This window comes from Bos taurus, chromosome 3, assembly GCF_002263795.3.
Source record: "Bos taurus isolate L1 Dominette 01449 registration number 42190680 breed Hereford chromosome 3, ARS-UCD2.0, whole genome shotgun sequence".
Classification (NCBI taxonomy): Eukaryota; Metazoa; Chordata; class Mammalia; order Artiodactyla; family Bovidae; genus Bos; species Bos taurus.
Genome location: NC_037330.1, coordinates 60,205,675 through 60,218,113, shown reverse-complemented (window position 1 = coordinate 60,218,113; position 12,439 = coordinate 60,205,675). Strand labels below are relative to the sequence as shown.

At 34.9% G+C, this 12,439-nt stretch overlaps 1 protein-coding gene across 7 annotated transcripts in view; it reads right to left on the bottom strand.

Moving 5' to 3' along the window:
• Window positions 1-12,439, bottom strand: part of TTLL7 (tubulin tyrosine ligase like 7) — a 150,698-nt gene that overhangs the window by 43,716 nt on the left and 94,543 nt on the right. For all 7 annotated transcript variants that reach the window (XR_001497116.3, XM_005204387.5, XM_005204390.5 and 4 more), the window contains 2 exons: window positions 6,962-7,048; window positions 2,077-2,275 (listed from right to left, as the gene is read on the bottom strand). Coding sequence is in view for 6 of the 7 variants with exons in the window: in XM_005204387.5 (XP_005204444.2) it covers window positions 2,077-2,275; window positions 6,962-7,048 (286 nt within the window). In the remaining variant the exon portion in view is untranslated. The remainder of the gene's footprint in view (window positions 1-2,076; window positions 2,276-6,961; window positions 7,049-12,439) is intronic.

Below are 12,439 nucleotides of genomic sequence, written 5' to 3'. Positions count from 1 at the left end.
AAAATGGTTGAAACTTTCATGCATAAATTATCTGAGAGAAAATACTTCATACAGTTTTGCATAGGACTGCTGCTGCTGCTGCTAAGTCGCTTCAGTCGTGTCTGACTCTGTTCGACCCCATAGACGGCAGCCCACCAGGCTCCCCCGTCCCTGGGATTCTCCAGGCAAGAACACTGGAGTGGGTTGCCATTTCCTCCTCCAAAGCATGAAAGTGAAAAGTGAAAGTGAAGTCGCTCCGTCGTGTCCGACTCTTAGTGACCCCATGGACTGAAGCCTACCAGGCTGCTCCGCCCATGGGATTTTCTAGGCAAGAGTACTGGAGTGGGGTGCCATTGCCTTCTCCCTACCATATATCAAATCAAAATATATCCTTTGGTACTGTAACAAGTTTAAATTTCCTATATTAACCCCCTACAACAGAAAGCGTTGTACATAATCTGAATTTTTATCCTCAGTTATCAACATCTGTTTGGAGAGAAAATTCAAGGAAGGCTTGTGGCTATAACATTCCTTAGTGTAAGATTAAAAAGAGAATATAAGAAATTGAAACCTTTGTTGCAATTCTTAATGGCTATGAAAACAAAATACAACTAATAAGGAGAAAGATATTAAGTGAATTAGACAAGCTTTAAAATGTAAATTTATACTTAAAAACATTTTTAGTACACTCTTGTCTAATCTCAATTTATTAAAACTACTGGTCTCAGAAGAAAAAAGAATCTGAGTACAAGAACCCTAGTAGTTTTTCTCATCCCTATTCCATCCTCTGTCAGTTCATGCTGTTAGGGACACACACATTAGCCAAGAGGAAAGGGGCTCCAAAACCGATTAAATCTGGGCAGAACAATGTCAGCTTCCAAAAGAGAAACAGAGCCATACTTACAGAGACATACTGAAAGTACTTAAGGAGTCTTTAAAATAAAGGAAATAATGGATAAAAGAGCTTACAAACTCTGAAACAGGTGCTCAATAAACATAAATTAAAAGAGTAAATAAAAAATGAAATATAATATACTACTTCCCCTCAAAACATAAAAGCTGTCAAAGACAGGAAGTATTTTTATGGAATAATTTGAAAGTAAAAGAAAGATCATTTAAAATCTTCATATATTAATTCTGCATTGCTTATGCATTTTCCCCATAAGTATGGAAGGCCGAGTTTATCAGGAAACTACCATATTAAGCCATTGCTGCAGACAGAGCAACAGAGGCTCAGAAATGTGTTTACTGAGTGACTGAAGCAGTCCCTTGTGGAGCTCTGGGACAGTGGAGGACAAGGCAGTCAGAGAGATGAGTGACAGAGGTTAAGAAAAGCCCTGCATTGGAGACAACATCAGGAAGGGGTATCCGAACGAGCCTGGGCAACACCAATACCAAGCTGGATATCTGGGGATGAAAGAAGAATCAAAGACACAACACTGGACATTGGGATTGAAAAAGGAATGAAAGAGAGAGAAAATGGGGAAAGAAATAAAGGAAGAAAGCAGAAAAGGGCAGCAGGAAAGAAGGAAACAGAGAAGCTGGTTGGTGGTTCTCCTGAATACTTCCTGTACACCAAAGTCCTGACTGAAGTGCTTACCCGTGATGAAAATGGGAGGGAACAAAACTTCAACTATTTCACAATTGTGTGGCTCACAGATACATTCAATTCAAATACCAAGAGAGAGACACATTTTTTGAAATAGGGGAGAATATAAAACAAAATGAATGACAGAGTGGGGAACGGAATGAGAGAATATTGGGGCTTAAAAGAGAATGCCATCAGCAGATCAACCGATCATCATGAGGCATAGGTTCAAAGACTCATGCAGAAATTTAGGACTTAACGAAGACTTTGAAATATGGAACAGAAGACTACAGAGATCCTTAAGTCAAACTCCTTTTGTTTCCCATTTGCAGACCCCGAAAGGGATTGTGGGATCCAGACCTAACTGAGGTCTGGTTGGGGAAGGAAGTGGGGTAGAATCTAGGTCTCCTCACACAAGGGTTCATTTGGCCCAAGGTCTTTTATTGAGTTCAGTGATTTCAATTCCATACTTCTTCACATAACAGCTAAGCTAGAAGAATTTAACTTACTGGATGGTTGGATTAATTTGTAGTGGTTGGACTGCTTAAGATTATATGTAACTTGCTTTTCTCTTTTCTTATTTTGGTACTCGTCTTTTTCATTTTCGTCGGATTCTGAAGAGCTGTTGCTACTGCCATAGCTGCTGTCACTGCTGTAGTACTTCTGTCTTTTCATGATCTCGGTACTCTCAGGCATGGAAGACAGAGGCTAAAATGGAAGGAAATGTTTATTTTGTTAGAATTCAGAAAGTCTTATGCACATGAGTAGTTTAGCATTTCTAGTTTCCCACTTGGCAAATAGATGAGGAAAAGGAAAAAAGGTGGCAGGTTTTATTTTCATGGGCTTCGAAATCATTGCAGATGGTGACTGCAGACATGAAATTAAAAGACACTTACTCCTTGGAAGAAAAGCCATGACAAACCTAGACAGTGTATTAAAAAGCAGAGACATCACTTTGCTGACAAAGGTCCATATAGTCAAAGCTATGGCTTTTCCAATAGTCATGTATGGATGTGAGAGTTGGACTATAAAGAAGGCTGAGTGCTGAAGAATTGATGCTTTTGAACTGTGGTGTTGGAGAAGACTTGTGAGAGTCCCTTGAACTGCAAGGAGATCAAACCAGTCAATCCTAAAGGAAATCAACCCTAAATATACATTGGAAGAAATGATGCTGAAGCTGAAGCTTCAATACTTTGGCCACCTGATGTGAAGAGCCGACTCATTGGAAAAGACCTTGATGCTGGGAAAGATTGAGGGCAGGAGGAGAAGGGGACGACAGAGGATGAGATGGTTGGATGGCATCACCAACTAAATGGACATGAGCTTGAGCAAACTGCGGGAGATAGTGAAGAACAGGGAAGCCTGCTGTGCTGCAGTCCATTGGGGTCGCAAAGAGTAAGACTCAGACGCTGACCAACAAAATGTTCAAAATCACTCAATAAATGTGTATATGTGTATGTGTGCATGTGTGTTTGTGAGAGAGAAAGGAGGAGGAGAGAAGGAAGAAAAAGAAAAGCAAAAGAGGCAAAAAATAAAATAAGAAAGCAGCAGTCCGATAAGCTATTATAAGTAAGATAATTCACTATAAACAAAACAGGCCACATCTTAAAACAGTCTATGAGACTATCCACTTGAATAATGTGCAACAAGAAGCGAGATATTCCTCACATGTCTAACTTCATTATGGACACTTTAAGAAACAAAACTTGTAGTTAGTTTTCCACGTTTCCCATTGGCTCATGTCTTTTCTTGGAGGATTCCTACCTCTGACACATAGGGTCTGGTCATAATGGAACAACATTGCTTTCCATTGCCCACACTAATTTTAAAAGGAGATATAAAAATTTCAGTATTACATAATTTTTTTAGAAAATAAGTGCTATGTAGATGGGTAAGTTTGTAAAGATTCAAAATGCCCTGATATCATGTTCCAGTATCTCTATCAGAATCACCTGTCGCTGAATCTCCCAGTCAATGTGTTTCCAGTGATGACAGCGGAAGGAATAAAACATAAGGGAAGTGGGGAATCTGCACTTCAGAAAGAATGTGCACAACCAAGTGGAGTAAGTCAGTTTCGTAACTTAGTCATTTTAAAAGACAATTACACATGCTATACGCCTCCTATTCCTGCTAGGGAAGGTTCCTGCAGTTGTATACTAGTTTCTTGTTCTCTGTTAAATCAAACAAAAATGTTTTGATGTTAGCATACCCTGCAATGAAATCCTTGGTTACCCTGGGATTTCATGGAAATGAGGAATGTCTTCTTATGTAGCAGTGTAGGATGGAAAGATAAAGAAAGAAAAAGCATTTCACAAAGTGCCTAGAATACACAGTAAGCCAAAGCACAGTCTTAAAGTCACTGTCTTAGCAAAGGATGAGAAATAAAGCAGGGAATTAATTTAATACACTAAAGTACCAACTTGTGTTTAAGATATGTTCTTCTTTTGATAGTTTAATATTTACTGAGAGCTAACCATGTTCAAAGAGATACACAGAAAAACATTTACCAGTAACACAATCTTCAAACATTTTGATAGTCTTGGGGAATATGAATTCTAGAGAAAGGATGTTTCTTCAGAAGTCTAGCATACCCAGAAGAAACAATGGCACAATGAAGCTTGCTAGTAGTACCTTCCTTCAGGTAGGCAAGCAGCTTTAAAGTTTCTTAAGGAACTTGACTACATAATGAGCTATTTGAGTCTACAAAGAATCGCAAACAGAAATGGACTGCTAAATCTTTGTTTCATACATGCATTTGGGACTAGTTAAAAATACATTGTTTAAGCAGTAATTAATAAGAAGTCATAGCAAATAAACTCCAAACAGTGCCTTAACTACAAAATGAAATTTGCAAACTGGTACTGAGTTCTAACACAAACCATATCATTCATTTTTTTTTCATATCATTCATTTTTATGTCCAACTGTATTATGAATGGGGTTGTATATTAAATATATATAAATGGCATAAAGAATAATAAAACAAATACCAAATACATTCTACCTGACTGAAGAACAATGATAATACTTTATGTGATATTATTCATGTATACACAACTGAGCGAATAAGCACTTATTTATGTATTTAATACCTAATTAATATTTCTTATATTCTTAAATAATTGAAACTTTGTTTCTCCTAGTACCAGTTTCATTTAACCTTGATTACCTTCAATTATTCTACCAGTAAATACATTGGAAATCAATATTTGGTGTGTGATAACATCACTCTAGCTCAGTCGGTAAAGAATCTGCATGCAATGTAGGAGACCCAGGTTCGATTCCTGGGTCTGGAAGATCCCCTGGAGAAGGAAATGGCAACCCGCTCCAGTATTCTTGCCTGGAGAATCCCATGGACAGAGGAGCCTAGCAGGCTACAGTCCACAGGGTCGCAAGAGTCGGACATGACTTAGCGACTTAACTACTACTACTAACTACTAACATCCCTCTAAAAGGAAAGGCCGTTTTGAAATTTAGTATACTCCAGACCCTCAGTGTACAGGATGTTAGAAGTTTTAAAAGTACTTTTATTTCAGATTGATTATGTAACTTTCAGTACTTCAAAATATTTCTAGTGTTAATAACTACAGGAATTAATCAATTCATTTCAAGAAATACATTGCTGTGCTGTGCTATGTGCCAAATTGCTTCAGTCGTGTCTGACTCTTTGCAACCCCATGGACTGTAGCCTGTCAGGCTCCTCTGTCCATGGGATTCCCCAGGCAAGAACGCTAGAGTCGGTTGCCATTCCCTTTTCCAGGGGATCTTCACAACCCAAAGATTGAACGTGTGTCTCTTATGTCTCCTTCATTGGCAGGTGGGTTTTTTACCACTAGTGCCTCCATTGTTAGCCCCTACTATTTGCCTGGAATAAGAGGGGTTGAAAAATACACAGTGTGAATTCTGTCCTCTTGGAGGTAATATTTTTATTTGGATGATAAGCCTTATTTGACGAAGCTAAACAAAATTATAAGACAGTAGAAGGGTGACTTAGAGCCTTTGCATTTGCAAATCTTCCACAAATATTGTGCACCCAGGTTGCCTCACATCTGGTTTGCCAAATTGCTAAATAATTAATATACAAAGTCTAGAAACTTCCCTATATTTTCCAAAATGAAGCAATAACATGAAGGTATTCACTTTTACTCATACTCTAAAAATATATTTGTTCCAAAGGAATTACCAACAACATCTTCTACAGTTCTTTAATATAGAACACATAATTCAAAAGAACAATGCCTGACATCCATGTTTCTGGTCTTCACTAGATACGTATCTTTCACCAGATTCGTCTTATATCCATTTACTCTCCAAGAATCTTTCACTTGAGTCATACCAAATTCCTTGTTGTTTTCCCAATACTGTATGCAGTGTTATACCTCCATGTCTTTGCCTTTAATGTTCGCTCTACCCTCAATGTCCTTCTACCCTTCTTGTATGTTCAGAGAACTACTCAAGACGCAACTCAAATGGTGCTTCCTTTATGAAGCCATCCAAAGTCTACCAATCCCTTTCTTCTCTGTGTTAATGTAGCACTTTTCACTCTCTTAATTGCAGTACTTGCCACAATATACCTTGGTTTTTGGTTCACGTATCTGCCCTTCCACTAGTCACAAGGTCCCTGTGGACACATTCAACAAATTTAACTAATGGTTTTGAGAACCTACTAACTAATGGTTTTGAGAACCTACTAACTAATGGTTTTGAGAACCTACTAAGGCATGTAATAAGAATCATGAATGCATGACAGAGCAGGATATCTGTGAGGATGAAGTGATAGTTTTAGTACTGCTCAAATGTAAAGTGAAAAAAAGTAGAATGCGTATCTTCCCAAGATTTTAGGAATTCAAATTTCCTACTTTACTTGCAAAGCCTTTGACATATAACAAAAGAACACATGGATGAAGCACAGAGCATATTAAGGTAAAGCAAACACTTGCCTATTTTTGCCAGCATGATAGATTTCTATGTATTCTTACAAACTTTAACTGTTTTACCTTACACAAATTTAATGTTGCAGGGCTAGTAAAAGATGGGGCTCCTCATTAGTATCTCTAGAGTCATGATTTGTCTTATCTAAAATGCTACGCATCTCTGAAAATTATATGTCTGGAGATATAAGGAAAACTTAGTACTGAGTATATAATGATGGTACCAGTTCTAGGTCTCATTTGACCCTGACTCATAGGGCTTTCACTCAATTAAGGATAGAATCAGAAAATGAGAAAAACTAACAAAATGAAGTTTCTCCTAAATACAAGATAATGTCAGCTAATTCTGTAGTCCACAAAGTTTCATGAACGTGGCATCAGTCATTCGTAGAGTCAGAAAAGTGAGAAGAAAATCACCTGTCCATAGAAGAGTCTACTTTGATAGGAAGTAAGGGAGATGGTACCTTTGGTCCTCGAGACTTGGTAGTTTTGCCCATCAGCTTTTCATCATCAATTTCACATTGTTCCAGAAGATCCAAAATGTCTTCCTCCTTAAAAAAGTTAATTAAAATCATGATCACTAATGGACTCCAGAATTTTTCCAAGTTCATTAGTCTTTGTGTATAGTAAAGATTCTGAGAACTATTTAACAAAGATTGCTCAGATCAAATGAAAAATAAAGGATCATGGCAAACTCTTGAAAAAACTTTCACTAAGATCTGGTAATAAAAATAGTACTAAGCTGAAATTATTATGTATTAATAATCATACACAATATATCCTTATGTTTTCATAAATTATTAAGATCTTAGAATACAATACTTCAATAAATTAGCCTATTGGATACTTTAAAATTTCTAAAAGTTCACTCTGATTTCTCTAGACCACAATTTCACCAATCATTTCCATATCGATTCGTGTAAAATAAAATTACAACTTCAGGCAGAACACTGACGACTGGCCTAATAGGTTCATTTAGAACAGTCCAATGTTCATATTTGGGTAACGGACACAGTTTAATGAAACTCAAATTTTTAACTAATGAACAATATCTTTAGAACTTTATGAAAGGTTTTCATTTTATAGGCCTAATATCTTCTCTTACACTCTTCGAGAGTCACTTTGAAGTCAAAGGGTAACATTATGAAAAGACAGGAGCAACAGGAGTATAACAGCTATACTAAAAGAGGCACAGTCAACTGCTTTCATTGAGTTACTTATTCAACATATAAAATATCGTATCTTTACTTATATATTTATGATTTATATTTGTGTTTCTTTTTTTAAAGGGGGGTTAAAATAAACCAGAAATATCACTGTGCAATGGAAATCCATAAAAAAGGTCACTCGTCATCCCAACCTAAGATTTAGTTATTAAAAACCAAAAGATTCTTGTTATAAAGCTTTGATTAAACAACAATCCTACAATGAATTCTAAAGACAGCAGTACACAATAGTTAAAAAGTAAGGAGTTCTGATTTTGTTAGGAGAAAGAAGGTCGTATAGACAATATTTTCATCATAACAGCTAAAAAAAAAGATGATAAACTAAATAGTCATACTTTTTAAGACATCGGAAAGCTATGGATAAAAGTAATGTAAAAGGAATTATACCAGAGAGGGAAAAGTGCTTCCTAAGTGAGCAGAGATAAGTGGCCACTTTCCACTTTGGGGTCATTTGTCAAGCCTAGAAACAGTTGAGCAGAGATTAGGCCTATAATAAGCATAGAGATTCTACAAGGATAAACAGAATCTAGTGGAATTTTCTAATGTCATGTGGGCTAGTGAGACACCTAGAAGAGCCCCATAGACCTGGTTCTCTTCACCTTCTGCCTCTCCAACAGCAATTTTAGTTGAGTGTGTAGTGGAATAGGAGGATAGAGGCATGGATAGAAAACCAGAAACACTTCTCTATAGTCTTGAAATTACTAGATACCAGTAGAGAATGAGGCCTGTAATAGACTGAATAGATATCACTCAGAAGGTGTTTGAAACCAGAGGTAAACTAAAGCAAACCTTTTGCAATGCAGCCTGAGCCTCAGTTCAACTGTTTTCTTTTCTTACTCCATTTTTAGTTGAAATATATTTGACATATAACACTGTATAAATTTAAGGGAGACAAAATGTTGACTTGATACTTTTATGCATTTAACATGATTGCCCTTTTAGTAATAGCTCCTTTATCACATCACATAATCATCATTTCTTTTTTGAGACGGAGATAAGTAAGTAATGTTTGATAATTACAATACGATATTGTTGTCTATATTCACTCTACTGAGCATTAGATCTGTAGGGCTTATTTACTTCTAGTTACAAGACCCTTAAACAGGATTTCTCCTACTCCACCACACCCCAGCCCTAGTAACCACCATTTTACTCTTTGTGTTACGCTTGTCTTTTTGGATTCCACATCTAAGCAATATCATACAGGATTTGTCTTTCTCTGTCTGACATCTCACTTAGTATAATGTCCTCAAGGTCCATCCACATTGTCACAAATAGCAGGATTTCCTTCTTTCTCATGGCTGAATAATATTCCATCTATATACACACCACATCCTCTTTATCCACTCATCCACTGACAGGCACTTAGGTTGTTTCCATAACTTGGCTAGTGAGAATTATGCTGCAATAAACATGGGAGTGTATTTATCTCTGATACCCTGTTTTCATTTCCTTTGGGTAAATACTCAGAAATGGAACTGCTGGATCATATAGTAGATTTATTTTAATTTTTTGAGGAACCTCTGTATTATATTCTTTAGTGGTTGAACAAATTTATGTTCCCACCAATGGATTATAAGAGTTCCCATTTCTCTACATCCTTTCCAACACTTGCTACCTCTAATCTTCTTGATAATAGCCATTCTAACAAGTGTGAGGTGATATCTCACTGTAGTTTTGATTTAAATTTCCCTGCTGATTAAGGATGCTGAACATCTTTCTATGTACCTGTTGGCCACTGGAATATCTTCTTTGGAAAACTGTCTACTTAGTCCCTCTGTTCATTTTTAATCAAGGTGTTTATTTGTATGTGTGTTATGGAGTTGTATGAGTTCTTTACAAATTTTAGACATTAACCCTTTCTCTTATATATGGTTTGCAAAAATTTTCTCCCATTCTGTAAGTGGCCTTTTCATTTTGTTGATTGTTTCTTTTGGTGTGCAGAAATGTTTAAGTTTGATACAGTTCCCATGGTTGATTTTTTGCTTTTGCTTTTGCTTAACTTTTCTTTGCCTCAAAGAGCAGCCCCTTGACCTAGCACCCTGAAATAAGAAAGAAATGTCTTCTTTTGAACAAAATAGTATCAGTTCAATTTTGATGCTTTTAACAATGTCTGTAGAATAAACGAAAATTATAGGACATTCAAACTAACAGAAAAATGTGACCCACAATTAAAAGGAAAAATCATCAATAAAAGCAAGTCCATAAATGATCCAGATGTTAAAATTAAAAGACAAGGATTTTAAAATAACTTATATACATATTAGATAAAATTGATAAAAACAAAATGAATAAAAGATGCAAACTTTTAATAGAGAAACAGAATTCAAAAAGCCAAATGGACATCCTTGAGTTGAAAAATATGTGATTGGATAGCCTTATTGGCACACTGAATTAAAGATACATCAATAGAAATCATTCAAACTGAAGGACAGAGAGAAAGAGAGAGAGAAGGAAAACAGAACATGCTATCAAAGATACAGTTTTTCCCTTAGTATCCATGGGCATTGGTTCCAGAACCTCCTGCAGATATCAAAATCTGTAGATGCTCAAGTTCCTCATACAAAATGGTGCAATATTTGCATATGACCTACACAAATCCTCCTATATATTTTAAATCAGCTTTAGATTACTTATAATACATAATACAAAGTAAATACCATATAAATAGTTACAAATATAATGCTATTAAAGTAGTTGGTGGAGCATGCCAAATTCAAGCTTTGCTTTCTGGATCTTCCTGAATTTTTTTCCAAATATTTTAACCTACAATTGGTTGAATTCACAGAGCAGAACCTGTGAAGACAGAAGGCCAACTGTATGTGAGATACTGTCAAATGACCTAATATGTGTAATGAGAGTCCCATAAAGAGACAATATACAAAATAATGCAGCAAAAAATCTGAAGGAAAAACAAAAGACAGGTTTCCAAAACCAATGAGAGAGATGAATCCACAGGTTCAAGAGGTCAAGAAAATTATGAGCAGGGTGAATAAAAAAAAAAAAAAAAACACAGACACATCAAGGTTAAAACTCTGAAAATAAAGAAAAAAGGCTGCCAGGAGAAAAAAAAAAACAGCAACATATTACATTCAGATGTGCTGGGATTTAAAAAAAGAAGTGCCAACATAGAATTCTATACTCAGTTAAACTATAATTGTAAGTAAAGGCATAAATAAGACAATTGCAGACAAAAACCAAAACCAAGAAAAACAAACAAACAACAACAAAAAAAAAAAACAAGCAGAAGACTCATCACCACTACACTCATGCTACAAGGAACATGAAATAATAGACTTCTTCAAACTGGAAGGAAGACAAACCTTGTCAAAAGCATGAATATGCACAATAGAACAAAGAACACAAAAGGCAAATATGTAAGTAAACATGAGAAGTTATATAGGAAACAATTTAAAATCACTGAATGCTTAGGTAATAGTAACAATAATACATTTTGAGGCTTGCAACTTATGTAAAAGTATAGTATATGATAACAGCACAAACTATGGAAGGAGACACTAAATGAAACTAAACTGATATGGTCCTTATATAGTCTATGATGTGGTAAAATATCAATTCAGGGTAGATTATTATGATTAAAGGATGCATACTGTAATTTCTTTTGAGAAAAAATCATATTATACCTATGGCTGATTCATGTTGAGGTTGACAGAAAACAGCAAAATTCTGTAAAGCAATTATCCTTCAATAAAATATTAATTTTAAAAAATCATATTATGCTACAAATATAAACAGAATAATAAGATAAAATAGTACAATAAAAATAATTGATAGAAAAAGATAAAAGATAAAATAGTATAATAAAAGATTAAAAAGTATGAAAATAAATGGGTGGAAAAGATATGTAATTGAAATAGCAATCATAAGAAAGAAACTAGTATGACTGCATTAATCACACAAAGTAAATCTTAAGACAAGAATTATCACCCAAAAGATTTACATTTCATAGTGGTAAAACAGAATATATGAATTCATTAAAAAGACACCTTTGTAACTTCAAAGGATATGAAATCAAAACTGACAGAACTAAATCCACAATCAAGGTTGGAATGTTTAACAAATCTCTCAGTAATTGCTAGAACAAGTGGGACAAAATAATATGAAAGGTTATAGAATATTTGAACAACAGTAATAGCCAAATTTACTTAAAAGACATATATAAAACTCTATAACCATCACCTGTAATATACACGTTATTCTCAAGTAAATTGGGAAATTTATTAAAATAGTTATATCAAGTTAAAGCAAGTCTCAATTTATTTTATGAGACTAAAATCAGAATATTTTTTCTAACACCAATGAACTAAACTAGAAATCCTTACCACAAGTAAAACTAGAACTTTTTAAACACATGGAAATTAAGCAACAAAGTTCTAAGTAACCAAAATAAAAGTCAGAATATAATTTGAAATTCAGTTAGTAAAAATACAATACATAAAAATGCTAGATATAAAGGCAATATACAAAAATAACCAGATGTTTACAACCTGGCAACAAATCAAAAACAAAAAATTTACAAACAATATTATCAGCAACAATAGCAAAAAAATTAAGGATTAAATACTTAAGAATAAATTTAATGAACTATGCACAAGAAATATAAACTGAAAACTATTAACATAGAGAAAGATCCAATTAAAGATCCAAGTAGATGGAGAGATATGCCATATTAATGGATCAGAAGACTAAGTCTTG